Here is a 24,494-nt window from a genome sequence, read left to right as displayed (position 1 = left end):
TGATACTAAGATGTAATAACCGAGTATACTTCTCTTTCATCTCAAGAATGTTAGTTCAAATTATGTTCAGACTGTCTAGATCAAAGTTTCCTCACTTTACTGACTGTAAAAGTTCTGCTTTAACAGTTTAGGCAGTCTTAACCCAATTTCGATTGAATATGGGGCCACAGCAAAAACTACCCACAATTTATAACAAACTGATAAATTGTCAATTCTACTCAGAGTGGTCGTTAGGATGCCTGTAGTGAGAAACAGAAAAAAGAAATCACTGATACTTTATGGTGGGCAGCAGCTGCTTGGCATGGAGCCAGGATCCCTGTCCAGTTAAGGGTGGTAGACAGATTCTCGAAGCCAGAGGGCCATTGAGAGGCCTTCCAGCTTCAGAAGAGCACCCAGCTGCAGTAAAAGTAACTGAGATGGCACTTCAACAAGAAGGCGCCCTCTCAGCCACTACTTAAAAAATTTAATTAAAAAATACAAAAAGCAGGCAGGCCAGGACTGTTGTTGAAGACGGGGGTTGAAGATTGAGAGAAGCCACTCTACAGGGCAGCCTTTGGTTTCGACTCCTCCATGGTAGGCAAGGAGGGAGGATCTGTAGGCCTGCCGAGAGCGCTGGCACCCCGGCCTGCCTCCAGGCAGTTGAACTGCCACCTGTTGCATCGGGAAACTGGAGGCTGCCTGGAAAATTCCAGTCAGACTCCATTACCTACCCTTAACAAGGCTTTTAACGAACCCAATTGACTGCCTGCTTTGTGGGGGTAGGCTGCCTTGCCAGGCCCCGGACCCACCTTGGCCAAAATGACTGATGCCAGAAATGGGGTCAGGAAACCAGCACACCGGCCTGTGCCAGTATTTTCAGGCCCCATCCACCTCCATTCCTGGTCTTGGCAGGCCCCAAAATCCTGTCCCAAAGATCCGATTTTAATCCTACTAGCCCGACAAGAATAGGGCTGGTAAGGGATTAAAATTGAATACTTATTGTGATATTGCTTTAACTGCTTTAATACAAGTTAAACAATATATAAATAGTTTAGTATACATCATCACAGAAGTGCTGCAAGCTAACATGTGATATAGTAGTTGAAGCAGTGTGAGTCAGCAGGTAGCATGTGTAGCATGTGTATCTCAGATCTCTCCTGCAATTTTGTTGTTTTGAAATAAAGAACGTTTGTTTAACTTACCAATCATCCTCATAGTGTTTGGTACCTTTGTGTTGAGAACCAATAACACAATATGGTAGCAGCAGGATACAGCAGGGTAGCAGCGATGCAGAGGTGCTCAACATGTTAGTAGCAGTGTTCAACACGGTGACAGCGATTGCAAGCACAACATCATGGACGACGGCTTCTCCTGCGAAAAGCCATAAAAGCCTGGAACAACATTGAAGATAGCTGGAAGAAGCAGTGGCAGAGTGACATAGGGCCAGATTCGAAAACCACCCTCAAGAATCGTTACTCCGAAAGCGTGAGTAATCAAAAAAGGGGTAGTTTATTTGAATGGTAATTGGACAGAAAGGCGGTGTCTGGTGGGATCAGGCTCAAAAAAGGAAATAAAGAGTCTGAATCAGGGTTGCAAGTCTAGACTGCCATTAAGCATCGTAGTCTTCCTGCCAAAAAGAGCTTTGTGGGCAGAGTCTTCCCATACAGAGGCTGAAATAATTTAAAGGGAAAGAATTCTTGCGAGCAAGAAGTTTTGACACCATGACCACAAATTACCCAGCGATGAATTGGAAGATTCCAGATGCCCTTCACAAATTCTAACTAATTAGACTGTACATGGAGTTATGCTTTTTAGATCTTGCAGTCACAGAACTTGAAAAGCAAGCAATAAAGATAAAGACAGTGATTGGCAATGAAGGTCTCCATCACATCAACACTTCTGGACTGTCAGAAGCAGACCAGAAAGACCCATCTAAACCCTGGGCAATGCTGGTCAATTTCAGGATCCATCAACTTGAACTGATGGCGTGTACACAACAGTCTAAAGAAACTATTGACCAGTTTGTCAGTAGATGTTGGGAAAAAGGGAAAGATTGTGATTTCTCAGGTGCAGAACTCTCCGAGAGGACAATGGAGCTGGTAATTGCATCAAATCCAATGGAGGCGTTCCAAAAGGATCTGCTTGATGAGAAAAAAAAGGTACATCGACAGTCTCCTCAAAGATGGCAGAAAGTATGACGCCTTAGCTGTGAGCAGGCAATATATACAAGCACTTGGAGCAGCAACAACCATAGGAAAGGTGGCCAAGGCATCTCAATGCATACAGCAAGCGCGGCCTAATGCATCAGCCACATAACTGTCCTGCTTTCAGAGGTAATTGCAAAGCGTGTGGTCTAAAGGGACACTGGGCAAGATCTGGCAGTGAAGAAGAAGTCAGAAGCCACAGCAAGCGACAGTTCAATAAAAAAAAAATACCGCCTGTTGGCAAGAATAAAAAAGAGAGTTCACCAAGTACCAATTTAAGCACAGTTATGTCCATGAGGTAGGCAAAGACCTGGACAGCAAAGAAGGCACTGAAAGTGAACAAGCTTTCCACATGGTGACAGTCACACAGCACATAGATTGCAATCATACAACTGGAAGCCTTCTCTACAGTTGAAATTTATGTCCTAATAAAGTGGCAAGCACAAGCTACGACTGAAGATAGATACTGGGGCAAGCACCAACATTTTACCACTGCGGATACTCAAAGACATTTAGCTAGCGAGGTGGGAGTCTATGTTACAGCCAACAAGAGCTAGACTCACTGTCTATAATGGTTCAATAATCTGCTGCATGGGAGCATTGATGTTGAAGTGCAGATATGGAAATTCTGCATTGTCACCACAAGTCTTCTATGTTGTTGACACCAATGGTTCAGCGGCAGCAGTGGCAGCAGGACTACTAGCATGCAGTGAAATCCAGATCGTGACAATTCACGAGATCAGTAAAGCACCAATGCTAGACAATAGAGGCAAGTGTGACCCCATTGAGCCTGTTCAAAATCTGCAACAGAAATACCTGGATAGATGTGACACCATGAGCAGTTTGTAGGAGATGCTGTTCTTTACCTGAAAGACAATGGTTCCTTCCAAAGATCCACCACAAGGTGCTGTGTCCACATAAAGGACAAGCTAAAAGCTGAGCTTGACACAATGGAACAGCAAGGGATTATTCACCGTGTTCAGTAACACATTAATTGGTGTTGCTCTATAACCACTGTAATTAAGAAAGATGGTACTATTAGAGTATGCGTAGCTCCCAGAAGATTGAATCAAACACTCAAAAGATATCCCCACAAGATTCCTACTTTAGAAGAGCTCAATCCAAGATTTGCGAGAGCCAGGTTTTTCTCAAAATTTGATGTGAAACATGGATACTGGACAGTCCACCTTTCTGAAGATTCACAGGAACTAACAACTTTCAGAACACCATTTGGGAGGTATTGCTTTCTACAATACAATTGGTCTGTCAAAGAGTGAAGACCTGTTCCAACAGATATGGATCACATTACTGAGAGCGTTCTTGACTGTGTTTGCATTGGAGATGACATAGCAGTCACGGGAAGTACTGAGGAAGAGCATGACAAGAATTGTCACATTTTAATGGAGACGGCTAGAAGAGAAGGTCTCGTGTTTAATAGCAAAAAATGTGCTATCAATGTGAGCCACATAAATTTTTATTGGTTTAATCTACTCTGACACTGGAATATGACCAGATCCCAGTAAAGTCGAGGATAAACAATCAATGCCTACTCCTCTACAGGTGTTTGGGCCTGTTTAACTTCTTAGCACCTTACATCTCGAATTTCTTTGAGAAAGCATCATCACTGCGTAAACGTCTCAAGAAAAATATGGCATTCTTGTGGCACAAAGATCATCAACAAGCATTCAATTCATTAAAATAGTCACTTTCTGCCGAAGCATGTTTGAAATACTATGACCCAAGGAAAGGAACTACACTCGAAGTAGATGTTTCACAAAAGGGTCTTGGAGCATGTCTGTTCCAGGAAGATAGACCAATTGTGTTTGGTTCTAAATGTTTGTCACTCATTCAGGTGAACTACTCGAACATAGAACAGGAAACACTGGCATTCATGTTCGGTATCACCAGAGTCAATACATACCTTTTCGGCAAATGCTTTGTTGTTGAGACTGATCACAAGCCTTTCGCAATAATTTGGCAAAAACCACTCACCAGCGCACTACTTCGACTCCAAAGGCTATTCATCAATGTACAGGAGTGCAATTGTGAGTTTTGATATAAACCTGGAAACCTCATGGTTACATCTGTCATATTGAGCAGGCTAACCAACCCCAAGAAACAAGGAGATATACCATTCGATGTCTAAGTTGTTGAAGTAGATGTGTACAACATTAACCTAATGTGATTTGGACAGAACAAATGTGAAGAGCTCCAGAGAGAGAGTTCCAGAGATCCTGTACTAAGGACATTGTGGCAGCTCATCATCTGTGGATGGCCAGATACAATACAAAAGGTTCCCAAGATCTCAGAACCTTTCGGCCATATCGTGACAAAATAGGGATATCTAGTGATTTTCAAAGGCAGGCAGGAGTTGATAGCAAAAATGCTTCAAGATATCCTTACACAATTACATCAAGGTCACATGGGCATTGAAAGGTCAAGACAACTTGCACGTGAGATAGTTTATTGGCCAGCGATAAATAATGATATAGAACTAGCAGTGCGGATGTGCAATGCATGTCAAAAGCATCAACCGAGCCACTTCATCCTCATGATGTTCCATCACATCCATGGTCAAGAATAGCTACTGACTTATTTACTGTCAAAGGTGATTACTTTTTACTTATTACCAACTACTTCTCCAAATTTCCTATCATTTGGCAACTGAATGCTACATCAAGTGCATTGGTAGCAAACACGATGAGTGCAATTTTCAGTCCTTTTGGTTCCCTGGAGGAGATAGTGTCGAATAACAGTCCACACCATTAATGGTAAGCCACCGAAATGGTAAGCCATTTCAAGACATGGGTGCAAAGTGGGATATAAATCACATTACGTCATCTCCACGCTATCCAAGGTCAAATGGATGAGCACAAAGATGGCGTGGATGGTAAAGTGACTAATCTTGAAATGTAAGGTGACTAATCAAGACATTCAAATAGCAACGTTGCACTTACAAGCAATACCACCAGGTACTGGATTACCATCCCCAGCAGAGATCATGTTTGGAAGGCAAGTCACCATCTGATCAGATCATCATCAGTCCAAGATAAATTATTGGCAAGTCAGGAGGCGCCTGTAAAACCTTGTGGAATTGCAGTGTAAGAGCTATTGAAGCTGGATAAAAAGGGCTCTCAGCTGCAGCTCAGTGGATCATCAGACCTTTTTGCCATCTCCCGAAGAGTTTTCCGCTTCCAGGTCACTTCTTTCAGCCATTGCATGCATTCATTTTTAGGAACTGCGCCTCAGGAAGGATATAATGACCTTGATTTACCTTAGAGGGCTAAATTATGAGTCCAGGTTGCATAAACATGCTGTATATGCTTTTGAGTATAGGAGATTGAGGAGCGATCTGATCGAGGTATTTAAAATATTAAAAGGATTTGGTAGGTAAATATGGAGAAACCATTTTCTATGGTGGGGAAATCATGAACAAGGAGACATAACCTTAAAGTTAAAGCTAGGTCATTCTTGGAACAAAATCAGAAAGCACGTTTTCACAGAAAGGAACTCTCTCCCCCAAAGAGCTTTGGATGTTGGCACAATTGAAGCTTTCAAAACTGAGATAGATATTTTGTTAGGTAAGGCTATTAAGGGAGATGAGACAAAGGTGGGAAAATGAAGTTGGTGCTGATCAGGCATGATCAAATTGAATGGCTGAGCAGGCCGAAGGGGATGAATGGCCTACTACTGTTCCTACTGTTCCCAGGAGCTAAAATCCCTTCTGACATTAGGGAGATCATTTTTCATGCCTAGTCAGGTATTTGATTTATTTTAATTAGATTTGTAGAACCAAATTTCCAAATCAATATCATTGGGGAGGTGCCAGAGGATTGGAGAGTGGAAAATGTGACACCCTTATTCAAGAAAGGGTGTAAAGACATTCCTCGTCTGGTCAGTTCAATATCAGTGGTGGTAAGGTTTTTAGAAACAATAATCAAGGAAAAAATTAACAAGCATTTGGAGAGGCTTGAGCTAATTAAGGAGAACCAGCATGAATTTGCACAAGGCAGATTGTGTTTGAATAATTTAATTGAATTTTTTGATGAAGTCACAGGGAAGGTTGATGAAGGGAATGCAGTGGATGTTGTCTATTTGGATTTTATGAAAGCATTTAACAAAGTACCATGTAAATGGCTGGTTTAACAAAATTGAGGCTCATGGAATAGGAGGGTCAGTGTCAGCTTGGATAAAAGATTGGCTTAAAACAGGAAATAGCAAGTTGTGGTAAATGGTTGTTTTTCAGACTGGAGAATGGTAGACAGTGGCATTTCCAAGATTTAGTGCTAGGACCACTGCTTTTTTAACATATATAAATGACTTAGATATTGGAGTACAGAATACAATTCCAAGATTTGATGATACCAAACTTGAAGGTGTGGCAGATAGTGAGAATGACACCAATCAACTGCAAGAGGACATAGATAGACAAGCAGACTGGGCAGACAAGTGGAAGATGGAATTTATTACAGAGAAATATGAAGTGCTGCATTTTGGCAGAAGGGAGAGGGAGAGACAATAGAGACTTGATGGCACAGTTCTAAAAAATGTGCAGGGACAGAGGAACCTGGTGGCTTATGTGTGTAGATCTTTGAAGGTGGAAGGACATATTGAGAGAGTAGTTAACAAAGCATATGGGATCTTGGGCTTCATAAATAGAGGTAATGAGTACAAATGCAGGGAAGTTATGCTGAACCTTTATATAAAGCTCTGGTTTGTTGCATCCAATTCTGGTCACTACATTTTAGGAAGGATGAGAGGGTCCTCTAGAGGGTGCAGAGCAGATTGACCAAAATGGTTCCAGGGATGAGGGATTTTAACTGCAAGGTTAGGTTGGCAAAGCTGGGGTTGTTCTCCCTGGAGCAAAAAAAATTGAAGGGAGATTTGATAGAGGTGGATAAGATTATGACAGGTTTAAATAATGTAGACAATGAAAAGCTGTTCCCATTAGCTGATGGTACAAGGGTTAGGGGACACAGTTTAAAGTTTTGGGCAAGAGACACAGGGGGGATGTGAGGAAGAACTTGTTTTTACACAAAGAGCAGTAATGACCTGGAACTCACTGCCTTAAAGGACGGTGGAAGCAAAGGCGATGAATGATTTCAAAAGGAAATTGGATGGGCACTTGAGGGAAATAAACTTGCAGGGCTATGGGCATGGAGCGGGGGAATGGGACTGATTGTATTGCTCTGTAGAGAGCTGGCATGGACTTGATGGGCTGAATGGCCTCCTTCTGTGCTGTAATGCCTCCATGTTATCTTCTAATCAATAGCATTTTTCCAAATTGTAATTTTAATACTGAGTGAGCTCATCACTTCAAGACATTCTAGATTATTGGAATTATTTTATGATGGCTCTTCACATCAGTAGAGGTAGAAATTACAATACGTACTTCTAATCATCTACTATTCAATACTTCCAAGTCTATTTCAGAGACATCGCTGACTGTCAATGTGATCCTACTATTATTATCTCATCGAACACAGCATTTTCTTCCAATTGAGAATACTTGAACAAATGAAATGCTTTTGTGCTTCAGTAAAACCACCTCATTTGTACCAGTTTCTAAACAACACATTATTTGATCCTATATTTTATTATGTCCTCTTCTGCTGCCATCACAAAGCACTGTCAGTTCTTGGAAATAGTGAAGCAGTGGAATTTGTTCAAGACAGCAGCAACAGTCCAAATTAATATCACCAGGGCAGTTTTCACTACATACAGGGAACATTGCCTGGAAATATTATGTTGGTGAAATTTGACTTTGATGGGGACACAATTTTGTGATAGGAGGTCGTTATCTCTATTACACCTCACCCTGTCTTCCTTTCGATTGACTTCACCAGAAAGACCAGTCAGACGGAATGTATAAACAGGCAGCCGATCCACTATAGTCTGTTTAGCGTCCCCAGCAAAGTTTATCCCTATTGTAGCCTAATCTGCTTGATGGGAAATTGACAGGGTTGGATCGGCTGTCCATTTTACACCCTGTTAACTCCAATAGAAGGTGTAAAAATGGGCGACAGATCCAATCCCGTAGGTACGTTCGGTTAAAATTGTTCCCTTTAAAATGACTAGTAACAAATTTTCACTATCCTGAAGTGCAAAACACCAACAGATGGTGGAATTTTGTATTTTTAGTATTGGAGATGGAGTGGGGCTCCGAAGCCACACTAGGCAATGTTTAACACAGAGTTGACCACCGAGGCACAAACCATCACCGCAAGAGACGGAAGGCTGCCGGGAGATGTAGCGTTGGAAATACATCACTTTTCAAAAAATTTGAAGTAGCTGATACCAAACTCTAATCACAAATAAGATTGCTACAGGTACTTGTAAAAGCTTCCGAATATTTGTATTACTTTAAACCTACTTTCCTACCTTGCAATCATGTCCTCAGAGTCCATCTGGATTACACAGATTCCATTTTCACATTGTCTTCCTACTAGGCTGTGCACATGCAGAAGTGGAGGTTCATCAATGGTTACTAACTGCACCACAATTTTGGCAGATCCAGTGTAGTTGTGAATCTATAATTGAAACCGAGGTTGAAGTTTTTGACCATTTAGGGACATGGTATGGGGAAAGATAAAATGAAGAGGAGGGGAAAGTACTTTTTTAAAAATGCAGAAAAAATATGTAACATGTATTCAACTACACTTCGGAAGAGATTTGCTATTATTTCATACACATCCTAATTCTAAAATTCTTGATGGTTAAAGATTTTGGTTCCAGTTAAGTTATTTGAAGATATATTTGCAACAGAACCACAATACTTCTCATTGATTGGGACAAGGAGGGAGTAAATGGAGAAAGAGAATTCCAGTATTCCACTCTGAAGCGCTAATGCAATATTGATGCTATAAATGTTATAAATGTTTGCATAAATTTAAGAGGTTCACGTCTGTTTTAGACAGGCACCTTATCCATCTGTAGAACCCTGCAGTTTAGTATCAGAGATGGCGGGAAGGGTCAGAGAATAAGTAATCGGCTCATGTATATCTGCCCAAGCAGCAAGGTAGGGTTAGAATCAAACCCACATCTTTGGGCTCTTCTCTGTTAATTAGTATAACTGCAATTAATAATTCTGGTCTAAATAATTTTTCTAAATAACATAAACAATGAATCTTTCCTTTGTATCATGTGAAAGGTGACTCAAATTCTAAAATTAACAGTCGGGAACATCAACTCCTCAGATACTCAGTTAGTGATGCAATCTGTGTCGGCATGCAGCAAGACCTGGTCAACATTCAGGATTGGGCTGATAAATGGGAACTAACATCCGTGCCACACTAGTGCCAGGCAATGACCATCTCCAGTGAATCGAACCATCTCCCCTTAACATTCATTACAATTGCTGAATCCCCCACCATCAACATCCTGGGGGTTACTATTGACCACAACCTTAACTGGATCAGCCATATAAATACTGTAGCTACAAGGGTAGGTCAGAGGCTGGGAATTCTGAGGTGAGTAACTCACCTCCTGACTCTCCAAAGCCTGTCCACCATCTATAAGGCACAAGTCAGGAGTGTGATGGAAACTTTCCCACTTGCCTGAATGAGTGCAGGTCCAACAACACTCAAGACAAAGCAGATCGCTTGATTGGCACACCATCCACTACCTTAAACTTTCACTCCCTCCACCAACAATGCACAGAGGCAGCAGTGTGTACATCTACAAAATGTACTGCAGCAACAAGCCAAAGCTCCTTCAATGGTACCTTTCAAACCCACAACCTCTATAACCTAGAAGAATAAGTGCAGCAGGCACATGGGAACACCACCACATGTGAGCTCCATACCAAGTCACACAGCATCCTGACATCGAACTACAACGCCATTCCTTCACTGTCGTTGGGTCAAAATCCTAGAACTCCCTCCCTAATAGCACTGTGGGTGTACTTACACCTCATGGACTGCAGTGGTTCAAGAAGGTGGCTCACCACAACCTTCTCGAGGGCAATTCGGGATGGACAATAAATGCTGGCCTTGCCAGTGATGTCCTCATCCCTTGAACGAATAAAAAGAAAAGGAAAATTGGGCGGTGTGGTTAAGAGCCAACAAATCTGTTATCACCCGTTTTGTGGCCCTGCCAAATTTGAATTTCACTCCCAAAATGTCAGCTTACAAAGAACATTCTTCTAATTCACATGAACACTGAATAAATCAATAACACTTTATGATGTACCATGAAAATTTAGACATATAATGTGTCGACAACTTGGTTAGTGTGTTTTATCATGGATTCTCATATCTGAAACACAGTTACACACAGTTACACACCTCAACACGCCCTATGTTAAAAGAGGACTCAAATATTCAGACTGTTTTACTCCACATACACCGTTGTGTTCTTGTTTTAAATTCATTACAGTTTGTGAATGAGTTATGCATGGCATGTCACCTCTGTGGGTATTTTCTGATTTTTCCTTCCAATATCTATGTTCAGGATATTTTTTCTGTAAATTGCCGTTACTCCGATAGACTGTTAGGCCTCGAGATTAACCCACCCCGACAAGAGGCAGGAGGTGATTGGAAGTGGGGGTGGCGGGGAGGGTGGTGGTCATCGGGGAATTTAAAAATTCAAATATGATGAACACATTCCAAAACATAGCACACAGGCCGCTGCTATTTTTTTGCCATTGGATATCAGGTTGTCTGATTAAAATATTTAAATTGGTGTTCCATAGTACAATTTTTTTTTAGTTTTTTTTTTAGAGATACAACACTGAAACAGGCCCTTCGGCCCACCGAGTCTGTGCCGACCAACAACCACCCATTTATACTAATCCTACACTAATTCCATATTCCCACCACATCCCCAACTGTCCCTATATTTCCCTACCACCTACCTACACTAGGGGCAATTTATAATGGCCAATTTACCTATCAACCTGCAAGTCTTTTGGCATGTGGGAGGAAACCGGAGCACCCGGAGGAAACCCACGCAGACACAGGGAGAACTTGCAAACTCCACACAGGCAGTACCCAGAATTGAACCCGGGTCGCTGGAGCTGTGAGGCTGCGGTGCTAACCACTGCGCCACTGTGCCGCCCCAATTGGGAGTGCAATTTAAAATTCACTGCCAGTTTGCTGATGTGCAGGGGTCAGGAAACCTGGCAGTGAAATGGAAGTGGGAGCTGCTGACTCCATAAGGAAAGTGTCTTTTCTAGCACTACTTGAGGGACAGGAGGAGCAGTAATGCATTCCCTGGCATCTCAAGGAAGCCTTCAGCCTCCCCCATGATGATTGTGGCCTTTCACCTTCTTCCATCAGTTGATCACCAATCTGTCCCATCACCACCCCCACCCCACCCTCCAGCCCCAACCACCGACCTACCCTCCCACTCCCATTTGGCTCCCCAGCTGAGGCCTTCTCCTCTGGTTTTCCCTCCTGCCCGTGGGCCTGTCTGTCAATTTGGCTAGCTGCCAGGTGGGAAACAGAACAGAAAAATGATAATGAGGTCCTGACATCCACATCCCTGCATTGCTGGGTTCTTCTGCTGTTTTGGCCTCCCCCACACTTTCCCCACTTCCCTGTAAATATTGGGGCCATTGTCTTCTATTGGACCATAAACAGCAGTCATCCGATACACAATCTTCAATTCATGGAGCCGATTGAGAAGTAGCAATTAACAAAATTCCTCTATCTCCCACATGTATAACTAATTTCATGTTAAGAAAAAAATTGAATCTATCCCTTGTGATGCGGCCACTGAGTAAAAAGCTTTTAGTGTGCGTATGACACATATAAAGACAGAGAAAGTGCTCTCAGACAGTGATATTCAACCAAGTATGTAATTATTATTTTATTTTGATGTTTCCTGCATCTGCCACACGCCCCTCTCCACCACCACCACCCTCCCCTCCCCCCCCCCCCCCCCCCACCATATGGCTACATGGGCATAAAGAGAAAGTTTGTAACTACTGCTTTGCAAGTTCAAACAATGTCAATAGCACTTTGATTGGCTTCCACTTAGATTCCACATCATTCCAAAGTTGAGTGGGTGAACAGGTAAATTGATCCTAGAGCTTTCTTAATGCTAGATCCAGCTGGTCACTTGCAGAGATACAACAGTGTTATGAGTTCATTCTGTCTGCAATTTTCCTTCTGTGTTTGTTGGGCAAGCACTTAGTCTGACCTTATTGTTTCACCAGATGGTCTAGCATAAGAATCTGCTCCCTTCAAGGATGGTTCAATTTGTACAGAATAATACACCAACAGTAAATTCTTAGAGATTCAAACTTTTTCTAAGATGCACCCAAGAAACAGCTGAAAATGGTCTTGCCTAATTGTACCAAGAAATGAGTGTATAGAGTTCCACCACAACCGAAAGCCATGAGTTTGTACAATTAAAAAAAAAGTCAGATTTAAATTTATTGCCACCTCCAGGGCTGAAATGCAGCAGTTTCAAATGGACTCTTTTTAACAAACATTTGATGTTAAAGATGGGATTTTGAAATAAAGGGTTGTATTAAAATATGATTATCCTCAAAGTACTTACCATAGTTGGAAGTGCCACCCAGTTCCTGTTTATTCAGTATGGGAATTATCATTAAAGATTTGGTAGCTGTTAATGATGCTTGTTCCAGGAAATGCTTTATTCCAATATTTCCCCCTGCCCCCACCCCCGCCACCCATTCCCCCCTTTCACTTGATAAATGTTTGATAGGCAAGAGTGTTAGGAGATATAAAACCAAGGCAGGTCAAGATACAGCACAGTCATGAGTTGGTGATATTCTTGTGTTCACAGCTTGGTGTATGTACTAAGAATCCGTTCCTGGAAGGGTGGTAATCACTTTAATTGACAGGCCTACTAGCCAACCCTTGGATAGGCAAAAAGAAATCCAGCGGGACAGCCCTGTACTTCCTGCGTTCAGAATAAAACAATAGTGTTGTTTCAAGAAAAGATGAAAGATGCAGGCACAGGACCTAGACCAGAGTCTAAAATATAGTCCACAGCTAAAAAGGTTGACCAGAAAGAAAAAAAAATCAGCGTTAGCCCACTATTCAGAATACTGTAGTACATTTCTGTTTTGCATGTTGCAGGGAGCATTATTGAAGCTAAAAAGGTCTGGAATTCTACTTTGGTCAGTCCATGTATTTTGCAAAGTAAATCAGCTGATTGAACTTGCATTAGTCTTATCTCCCCAAAGGAATAATCGATTTGCCGACGAGCATGTGAAGGAGAGGCAGTGGCGTAGTGGTATTGTCACTTAACTAGTAACCCAGAGACCCAGGGTATCGCTCTGGGGATACGGTTTGAATCCTACCACAGCAGAAGGTGGAATTTGAATTCAGTTAATAAAAATCTGGAATTAAAAAGCTAGTCTAATGATGGCCATGAAACCATTGTCGACTGTTGTAAAAAAAAACACTCATCTGGTTCACTGATGGCCTTTAGGGAAGGAAATCTGCTGTCCTTACCTGGTCTGGTCTACATGTGACTCCAGACCCATAGCAATGTAGTTAACTCTTAAATGCCCTCTGAAATGGCCCAGCAAGCCACTCAGTTGTATCTAACCCCTACGAAGTCAATAAGGAATGAAACCAGATGGAACAACCGGCATCGATCTAGGCATCGGAAACGACAACGGCAAATCCAGCCTTGTCGACCCAGCAAAGTCCTCCTTACTAACATCTGGGGGCTTGTGCCAAAGTTGGGAGAGCTGTCCCACAGACTAGTCAAGCAACAGCCTAGCATAGCCATACTCTTGGATTCATACCTTAGAGACAATGTTCTAGACAGTGCCATCACCATCCCCGGGTATGTCCTGTCCCACCAACAGGACAGACCCACCAGCCGAGGTGGCGGCACAGTGGTATACAGTCTGAAGGCAGTTGTCCTGGGAGTCCTCAACATCGACTCCAGACCCCATGAAGTCTCATGGCATCAGGTCAAACATGGGCCAGGAAACCTCCTGCTGATTACCACCTACCACCCCACCTCAGCTGATGAATCAGTACTCCTCCATGTTGAACACCACCTGGAGGAAGCATTAAGGGTCGCCAGGGCGCAGAACATACTCTGGGTGGGAGACTTCAATGTCCATCACTAAGAATGGCTCGGTAGCATCACTACTGGCTGAGTCCTAAAGGACATAACTGCTAGACTGGGTCTGTGGCAGGTGGTGAGGGAACCAACAAGAGGTAAAAATATACTTGACCTCGTCCTCACCAATCTGCCCGCTGCAGATGCCCATGACAGTATTGGTAGGAGTGACCACCGCACAGGCCTTGTGGAGCCAAAGTCCCATCTTTAGGGCGGCACAGTGGCGCTGTGGTTAGCAACGCAGCCTCACAGCTCCAGGGACCCGGGTTCGATTCTGGGTACTGCCTGTGCGGACTTTGCAAGTTCTCCCTGTGACTGCGTGGGTTTCTGCCGGGTGCCCCAGTTTCCTCCCACAGCCAAAGACTTGCAGGTTGATAGGTAAATTGGCCATTATAAATTGCCCCTAGTGTAGGTAGGTGGTAGGGAACATGGGATAACTGTAGGGTTAGTATAAATGGGTGGTTGTTGGTCGGCACAGACTCGGTGGGCCGAAGGGCCTGTTTCAGTGCTGTATCTCTAAATAAATAAAAAAAATAAATAAATAAAATAAATAAATTCACATTGAGGATACACTCCATTGCGTTGTGTGGTACTATCACCGTGCTAAATGGGATAGATTTCAAACAGATCTGGCAATGCAAAACTGGGCATCCATGAGGCGCTGTGTGCCATCAGCAGCAGCAGAATTGTACTCAACGACAAACTGTAACCTCATGGCCCGGAATATCCCCCACTCGACCACCATTATCAAGCCGGGTGACCAACCCTGGTTCAATGAAGAGTGCAGGAGGGCGAGCTAGGAGCAGCACCAGGCATACCTCAAAATGAGGTGTCAACCTGCTGAAGCTACAACCCAGAACTACTTGCATGCCAAACAGCGTAAGCAGCTTGCGATAGACAGAGCTAAGCGATCCCATAACCACTTATTGGGGGGGGGTGGGGGTGGGTGGGGCACATGCGTAGTGGTAATGTCACTGGACTAGTAATCCAGAGCCCAGGCTATTGCTCTGGGGGCATGGGTTCGAATCACAATACAGCAGATGGTGAAATTTGAATTCAATTAATAAATCTGGAATTAATAAAAATGCTAGTCAAATGACGACCAGGAAACCATTGTCGATTGTTGTAAAAACCCACCTGGTTCACTAATATCCTTTAGGGAAGGAAATCTGCCATCCTTACCTGGTCTGGCCTACATGTGACTCCAAACCCACAGGAATGTGGCTGACTCTTACATGCCCTCTGAAATGGCCTAGCAAGCCACGCAGTTTGAGGGCAATAAGGCATGGGTAATAAATGTTAGCCAAGTCAGTGATGCCCACATCCCATAAATGAATTTTAAAAAACCTGATCAGATCTAAGCTGCCACATCCAGTCATGAATGGTCGTGAACAACTAAACAACTAATTGGAGGAGGTGGCTACACAAATATCCCCATCCTCAATGATAGGGGAGCCCAGCACATCAGTGCAAAAGATAAGGCTGAAGCATTTGCAACAATCTTCAGCCAGAAGTACTGAGTTGATGATCCATCTCGGCCTCCTCCTGAAGTTCACAGCATCACAGATGCCAGCCTTCAGCCGATTCAATTCACTCCGTGTGATATCAAGAAATGACCAAAGTATTGGATACTGCAAAGCCGACGGGCCCTGACAACATGCCAGCAATAGCACTGAAGACCTGTGCTCCAGAACTGGCCGCGTCCCTAGCTAAGCTGTTCCTATATAGCTACAAAACTGGCATTTACTCGGCAATGTGGAAAATTGCCCAGGTGCACAAAAAGAAGGACAAGTCCAACCTGGCCAATTACCACCCCATCAGTCTACTCCCATTCATCAGTAAAGTGATGGAAGGTATCATCAACAGTGCTATCAAGCAGCACTTACTTAGCAATAATCTGCTCGGTTTGGGTTCCTCCAGGGCCACTTAGCTCCAGACCTCATTACAGCCTTGGTTCAAACATGGTCAAAAGAGCTGAACTCAAGAGGTGAGGTGACAGGGACTGCCCTTGACATCAAGGTAGCATTTGACCGCGTATGGCATCAAGGGGCCCTAGCAAAACTGGAGTCAATGGAAATCAGGGGGAAAATTCTCCACTGGTTGGAGTTGTATCTAGCGCAAAGGAAGATGGCTGTGGTTGTTGGAGGTCAATTATCTGAGCTGCAGGACATCACTGCAGGAGTTCCTCAGGGTAGTATCCTAGGTCCAACCATCTTCAACTGCTTCATCAATGACCTTTCCTCCACCATAAGTTCAGAAGTTCGCTGATGATTGCACAATGTTTAGCACCATTCGTGACTCCTCAGGTATTGAAGCAGTCCTTGGAGAAATGCAGAAAGACCTGGACAATATCCAGGCTTGGATTGATAAGTGGAAAGTAACATTTGCGCCACAACAGTTCCAGGCAATGACCATCTCCAACAAGAGGGAATCTAACTATCTCCCCTTGATATTCAATGGCGTTATCATCGCTGAATCCCCCACTATCAATATCCTGAGGGTTACCATTAACCAGAAACTGAACTGGAGTAGCCATATAAATACCATGGCTACAAGAGGACATGGTATCTAGTCTGGATAACAAAACAGTACCATTATCCACACTCCAGGTATTACTATTGCATAGTTAGTTATTGGACTGTAATTATGTGAACTAGAAGGACTGTGCTTTACTGCAAATAACTTATTGTAGGACAGATGATAAAAAAACTTAGAAGCACATCAGGTATTTTCCATAAATCTCTTTCCTTACAATGTATCAATATATGTTCCAGGATTTTCAGATTTAATATTTTTCAGAATCATTTAGCTACATGGAACTTGTCAGATATATTAAGCACAGAAAATAACATTTAGACCGTTATCCACTATATAAATGCCCCATATACATTTAAACCAGACTATTTTTCTGCAGTTAAATCTGCAATTAGGTTATTACCACAAGTTATGAACTAGTCTTTATTACTCCATGATAACATAATGTTCAATGTGTTTGCTTCACCAGTCATGAAAGTGTGTATAATTAACTATGTACCACATACTTAAAATATTCATCAGTAGTGTATAAAAAAGATTCCATTAGGAGCAATGTGACATTGCCTTGGAATAAAGAGACCATGGGGTGATTTTCAATGACTGACTACTCTGTTCAAGAGGCATCCAGCAGTTAAAAATGGCATTTTTTTTAATTCTTTATAAGATGTGAGCATCACTGGCTAGGCCAACATTTACTGCCCATCCCTAATTCCCCTTGAGAAGGTGTGGTGAGCTGCCTTCTTGAACCGCTGCAGTTCACGTGGGGTAGGTACACCCACAGTGCTGTTAGGAAGGGATTTCCAGGATTTTGACCCAGTGGCAGTGAAGGGACGGCGATACAGTTCCAAGTCAGGAGTGTGTGTGGCTTGGAGGGGATCTTGCAGGTGGTGGTATTCCCATGCATCTGTTGCTCTTGTCCTAGGTGGTAGAGGTCAGGGGTTTGGAAGGTGCTGCGAAGGAACCTTGGTGCGTTGCTGCAGTGCATCTTGTAGATGGTACACACTGCTGTCACTGTGCGTCTGTGGTGGAGGGAGTGAATGTTGAGGGTCGTGGATTGGGTGCCAACCAAGCAGACTGCTTTGTCCTGGATGGTGTTGAGTTTCTTGAGTGTTGTTGGAGCTGCACCCATCCAATCAAGTGGGGAGTATTCCATCACATTCCTGACTTGTGCCTTGTAGGTGGTGGTCAGGGTTTGGGGAGTCAGGACATGAGTTATTTGTCACAGAATTCCAGGCCTCTGACCTGCTCCTGTAGCCACAGTACTTATATGGCTGGTCCAGTTCAGTTTCCGATCAATAGTGATCCCCAGGATGTTGATAGTGTGGGATTCAACGATGGTAATGCCATTGAATGTCAAGGGGAGATGGTTAGATTCTCTCTTGTTGGAGATGGTCATTGCCTGGCACTTGAGTAGCGCGAATGTAACTTGCCACTTATCAGCCCAAGCCTGAATGTTGTCCAGGTCTTGCTGCGTATGGATATGGACTGCTTCAGTTGTTCAGGAGTTGTGAATGGTGTTGAGCACTGTGCAATCATCAGCGAACATCCCCACTTCTGAACTTATGATGGAGGGAAGGTCATGGATGAAGCAGCTAAAGATGGTTGGGCCTAGGACATTACCCTGAGGAACTCCTGCAGTAATGTCCTGGAGCTGATATGATTGACCTCCAACAACCACAACCATCCTCATTTGTGCTTGGTCTGACTCCAGCCACGGGAGAGTTTTCTCCTGATTCCCATTGACCCAGTTTTGCGAGGGCTCCTTGATGCCATGCTCGATCAAATGCTGCCTTGAAGTCAAGGGCAGTCACTCTCACCTCACCGCTTGAGTTCAGCTCTTTTGTCCATGTTTGGACAAAGGCTGTAATGAGGTCTGGAGCTGAGCGGCCCTGGCAGAACGGAAAGTGAGCGCCAGTGAGCAGGTTATTGCTGAGCAAGTGCTGCTTGATAGCACTGTCCACAACACTTTCTATCACTTTGCTGATGAGGAAAAGGAGGCCAATGGGACAGTAATTGGCAGGATTGGATTTATCCTTTTTTTTGTGGACAGGACATACCTGGGCAATTTTCCACATTGTCGGGTAGATGTCAGTGTTGCAGCTGTACTGGAACAGCTTGGCTAGGGCCACAGCCAGTTCTGGAGCACAAGTCTTCAGTACTATTGTCGGAATGTTGTCAGGGCCCACAGCCTTTGCAGTATTCAGTGCCTTCAGTCATTTCTTGATATCCTTTGGAGTGAATCGAATTGGCTGAAGACTGGCATCTGTGATGCTGTGAGGAGGCTGAGATGGGCCATCTACTTGGCACTTCTGGCTGAAGATGGTTGAAAATACTTCAGCCTTGTCTTTTGCACTGATGTGCTGGCTCCTCCATCATTGAGGATGGGGATATTTGTGGAGCCTCCTCCTCCTGTTAATTGTTTAATTGCCCACCACCATTCACGAACTGAATATGGCAGGACAGCAGAGCTTAGATCTGATCCATTGGTTGTGGGATCGCTTAGCTTTGTCTATCACGTGCTGCTTCTGCTGTTTAGCATATATTCCTGTGTTGTAGCTTCACCAGGTGGACAACTCATTTTTAGATATGCCTGGCGCTGCTCCTGACATATCCTCCTGAACTCTTCATTGAACCAGGATTGATTTCCTGGCTTGATCACCATGGTAGAGTGGACATATGGTGGGCCATGATGTTACAGATTGTAGTTGATTACAATGCTGCTGCTGCTGATGGCACACAGTACCTCATGGATGCCAGTTTTGAGTTGCTAGATCTGTTTGAAATCGATCTAGCACAGTGCAGTGCCACATAACACAATGGAGAGTATCCTCAATGTAAAGATGGGACTTCATCTCCATAAGGACTGTGTGCTGATCACTCCCATCAATACTGTCATGGGCAGATGCATCTGCAACTGGTATCTTGGTGAGGTGGAGGTTGAGGTCTAGTAGGTTTTTCCCTCTTGTTTTCCCTCACCACCCGCCGCAGACCCAGTCTAGCAATTATGTCCTTTAGGACTTGGCCAGCTTGGTCAGTAGTGGTGCGACCAAGCCATCTTGGTGATGGATATTGAAGTCCCCCATCCAAAATACATTCTGTGCCCTTGCCACCCTCAGTACTTCTTCCAAGTGGTATTCAACATGGAGGAGTACTGATTCATCAGCTGAGGGGAGGCAGTCGGTGGCATCCAGCAGGAGGCTTCTGTGCCTATGTTTGATCTAATGCCATGGGACTTCATGAAGTCCAGAGTCAGTGTTGAAGACTCCCAGGGCAACTCCCTCCTGACTGTATACCGCTGTGCCACCACCTCCAGTGAATCTGTCCTGTCGGTGGGACAGGACATACCCAGGGATGGTAATGGTGACATTTGGGACATTGTCTGTGGGGTATGATTCTGTGAGTATGACTATGTCTGGCTGTTGCTTGAATAGTCTGTGGGACAGCTCTCCCAATTTTGGCACAAGCCCCCAGATGTTAGTAAGGAGGACTTTGCAGGGTCGACACAGCTGGGTTTGCCATCGTCGTTTCCGGTGCCTAGGTCAATGCTGGGTGGTCAGGCTGGTTTCATTCCTTTTAGACTTTTCTCTCACAGTTTGGTACAATTAAGTGGCTTGCTAGGCCATTTCAGAGGGTATTTAAGAGTCAACTACATTGCTGTGGGTCTGGAGTCACATGTAGGCCAGACCAGGTGAGATTGGCAGATTTCCTTCCCTAAAAGACATTAGTGAAGCAGATTTTTTTTTTTAACGGCAATTAAAAATGGTTTCATGGTCACCATTACTGAGACTAGCTTTTTCTTTCAGTTCCAGATTTACTAATTGATCCTTGGATACATTGTGCAATTTTCATGCAGGCCATGGGTGCCCAGCACAAATATCTAACACAAGCAGCATATGCAAATCGGAGGCCTACCACAGTTGTAGGAAACTATTTGCAATTTTAACGTAGAAATGGGCAGTACGTGGCCTGGGTGTGTTCCGACCATCTATACAAGACAGCAAGCAGCCTAATCAGAAAGGAATTGCTGCAGGCTGCTCCAAAAACAGCCTGGACAACTTTTGGAAGAATTTTTGTGGGATCAGGAGGAGTAGGGTTCAAAATCACCCCAACCCCGCAAAAGGCACTAAGTATTACCACAATTCACAAATGTGGAGGCCTTGATTTATTCCTAAATATCTTAGAATTTCTCTTACGATCGATGTTTCTACTTGATGATTTTACTTTACAATGAAAATTTATAACTTATCTTAGAAAAACAAATGTTTAAATAGATTTAGAAGCTTAATGTTGTATGGTTGATAGGTCATAGTTTGATAAACATAAAATACCTTAACTGTTGGATATGTTTTTTTGTTCTTTTCACTTGAGACCCCTGGTAAGCCACCATGAGATGGTCCTTCACATCCATAACGAAAGCGGAACCCTCGCTTCAAAACAGAAGTAATATGAGCTGATTATTTTGTTTCTGTTATGTAAAATATTTAACTGTTAATAAATATCAAACTATGTTTGCTGATGCAATATAGGCCATTCAACTCCTTGAGCATGTTCCACCATTCAATAAGATCATAACTGTGCTGTATCTTGACCTGCCTTGGTTTTATATCTCCTAACACTCTTGCTTATCAAAAATTTATCAAGTGAAAGGGGGGAATGGGTGGCGGGGGCGGGGGCAGGGGGAAGAACAAAAGGAAAGGCAGGAGAGATTAAATGACAAAAGGGTTTCATGGTACAAAGCCCAGGGCAGTGGTAATGTGACGTAAAGAAACAAAATGTGTGTCTGGATGAGGCGTAAATGGCAGATATCAGCGTTCTGAACACAAAATAAAGGGATTAAGAAAGAAACAAGAGGAGGATAAATAAACAAACCAGCAAAAAAAGAAGAAAAAATGGAGGCAGAAGTTATGATCTATTCAATGTCGAGTCTGGAAGGCTGTAAAGTGCCCAGTCAAAAGATGAGGTGCTGTTCCTCAAGCTTGCATTGAGCTTCATTAGAACACTGTAGTAGGCCAAGGACAGAAAGGTCACAGTGGCAGCAAGGTGGAAAATTGAAATGACAAGCAACAGGAAGCTCAGGGTCACACTTGCAGACTGAATGGAGGTGTTCCATAAAGCGATCACCCAGTCTGCATTTAGTCTCCTCAGTGTAGAGGAAATTATATTGTGAGCAGCAAATACAGTACACTAAATTGAAAGAAGTACAAGCAAATCACTGTTTCACTTGGAACGGTTGTTTGTGGCCCTGGAAAATGAGGTGGTAAAACGGCAGGTGTTGCAAGTGCAGGAGGTGCAATACCCACCCTTCTACCTCCTCCCTTCTCACCATCCAGGGCCCCAAACACTCCTTCCAAGTAAACTGCTACAGTGTTCCAATGAAGCTCAATGCAAGCTCGAGGAACAGCACCTCATCTTTCAACTGGGCACTTTACAGCCTTCCAGACTCGACATGCGTTCAATAATTTTAGATCATAACCTCTGCCCTCATCTTTTTCTTTTATCTTTTCTTTGCTGGTTTGTCCCTCCACCCCCTCCCCCACCCCACCAGTTTCTTTCTTAATCCCTTTATTTTGTGTTTGGACGGCTGCTATGCTGCCATTTACACCTCAGCCAGACACATCTTTTATCTCTTTACTTGTCCCATTACCACTTCCCTCGGCTTTGTACCATGAAACGATTTTACATTTAATCTCACCAGCCCTCCACCCTATCATAGACCTTCCCTCTTATTCTTCTTCCTCTCTTTTATTTGCTCAACACCCATTACATTTCTAACTTTTGCCAGTTCTGATGAAACATTAACTGTTTTTCTCTCCACAGATGCTGCATGAGCCGTTGAGTATTTTCAGCATTTTCAGTTTTTGTTTCAGATTTCCAGCATCCGCAGTATTTTGCTTTTGGAAAAATTTATCAATCTCATTTTAAAACGACCTAACGTGAACAGCTTTTTTGGGGGAGAGCTCCAGATTTCCACAATCCTTTGTGTGAAGAAGTGCTTCCTGATATCACCTCTAAATGGGGAAGCTCTAATTTTAAGGTTAAGCACCCTTGTTCTGTACTCCTGCACCAGTGGAAATATTCTCTATCTGCCTGATCAAATCCTTTAATCATCTTAAATACCTCAATTAGATCTGTACACTGCCCTGAAACCTCTCAGCTCCTCCACAGGTCCGAGTTTCTCAACGTTCAAAAATACTCTGATCAAGCTTTTCTTAGGTCTACAGTGGATGACCTCACACTTCCCCACACCAAACTCCATCTGTCAAAGCTGAATGTTAACTCTTGAAATACAGTACCTATTGCTCTGTATTGTTCTGATTGTGCCATAGTAGTCTAGCATGTAGCTGTTATCTAAGTGTTGTGCCACAGAAAGGTTCGATGCAGAACGCACGGTGAGTTCTTGATGTTTTCTCTTCCATTGTGACAGAAGATAAAGCTTCTCCACAGGGAGAAACTGTATTGATCTGCAAGTCACTCCAGTCTCTTCTCAACACATGTGTACAGCCAATAATGGAATAGACACCGAGGATTAAGTAGCCTGGCTAGTGTCACATTTAACAATGCTTACCTCAAGATTCAGAGTTTTCAGTAACTAAAAAGTAGTAAAATCAAAATCTCCATTGCTGGAGGAATTTTCTATTTTTATTTATTTCTATATAATTCGAAAAAAAGATTAAACTTTCTCTATTACTGTGCTCCCAATTTCAAACCTATACCAGATGGAGCAATACTGCCATGACACAATTAACAAGAGGTCTCCTTCCCCCTAAGCAGTGCTTGCGTCTCCCACAAATACAGCCTGCCTGATCAGATTTGGTACTGAACTGGAGCCAATGAGCCAAGTCGCATTTAACTTCTAGTTTTCATTTATGAGTTGCGGATATCATCAGCAGACAATATGGTTAATTCCCCATTTGGACACTCCTAGCAAGAGCAGCACTCACTTAATTTAAACGGATGAAAAGCTGTGGGCTGTGGACCATTGTTGCACCTCTAGAACCCTCTGAGCGTCACTCTTCAATGAGAGTATCGATCACAGAATCAGTCCTTCTATTTATTTGGGTTGTGCTGTTATCTTTCCTTTTCAATTATTTTACCCTCTTCTTAAATGCCCTCCATTGTTCTCCATTTCTCAAATACAGGGTGACTTAGGGACTTACTTCCAGGCATCTTCTAATTCTAGGCCGTAAGATGATTGAGGTTAATTCTACCTTGGATATTCCCTCACTTCCTATGCACATGCACTTCATTTCTGCCTTCTCCTCCTCCCACAACTGGGTTTGAGAACTCAACGCAAAGGATAATATGTCCTCCCTACATTATCTGTTAAATATTTTATGAATAAAAAATAATTAATATCTTACTCTTTATTAAAATATTATTGTTATCTTTGAAGCTACTAAACTTGAACAATAAGACAGCAGAAGATGGAGAGACGTTCCACTTCATTGCACTTGGGAAACACTCAGTTGTCTGCCACAGCCAAGAGGAAATGTGGGTGGAGACTTATGTATCAGTTCTGCGGCCCACAATCTTGCACTGGATTTCCTGGGGCTCCCCTATCTAATTTAAATGAGCCTGTGCTTGCAGTAGACACAGGCCCAGCGAATTTATGAAAATGAGACAGAGGAGACATTATATTCCTCTCGCCTTGGGTTCCTCTTTGGAATCCCATAGTTTGCCCCATTGAAGAGGAACCTGAAGAAACATGGTGGTAGGGTTGTG

General features: G+C 43.3%; 1 protein-coding gene across 8 annotated transcripts in view; it reads right to left on the bottom strand.

Annotated features, from left to right (window-relative positions):
• The window catches only part of LOC137375888 (nuclear factor NF-kappa-B p105 subunit-like), a 68,922-nt gene that overhangs the window by 32,482 nt on the left and 11,946 nt on the right, over positions 1-24,494 (bottom strand). For all 8 annotated transcript variants that reach the window (XR_010976082.1, XR_010976083.1, XM_068043525.1 and 5 more), the window contains 2 exons: positions 21,101-21,199; positions 8,565-8,713 (listed from right to left, as the gene is read on the bottom strand). Coding sequence is in view for 6 of the 8 variants with exons in the window: in XM_068043525.1 (XP_067899626.1) it covers positions 8,565-8,713; positions 21,101-21,199 (248 nt within the window). In the remaining 2 variants the exon portion in view is untranslated. The remainder of the gene's footprint in view (positions 1-8,564; positions 8,714-21,100; positions 21,200-24,494) is intronic.

The sequence above is a fragment of the Heterodontus francisci genome, chromosome 12 (assembly GCF_036365525.1).
Source record: "Heterodontus francisci isolate sHetFra1 chromosome 12, sHetFra1.hap1, whole genome shotgun sequence".
In the NCBI taxonomy this organism is placed as follows: domain Eukaryota; kingdom Metazoa; phylum Chordata; class Chondrichthyes; order Heterodontiformes; family Heterodontidae; genus Heterodontus; species Heterodontus francisci.
The sequence above is the reverse complement of the archived record's forward strand: the minus strand, read 5'-3'. Positions and strand labels throughout refer to the sequence as shown.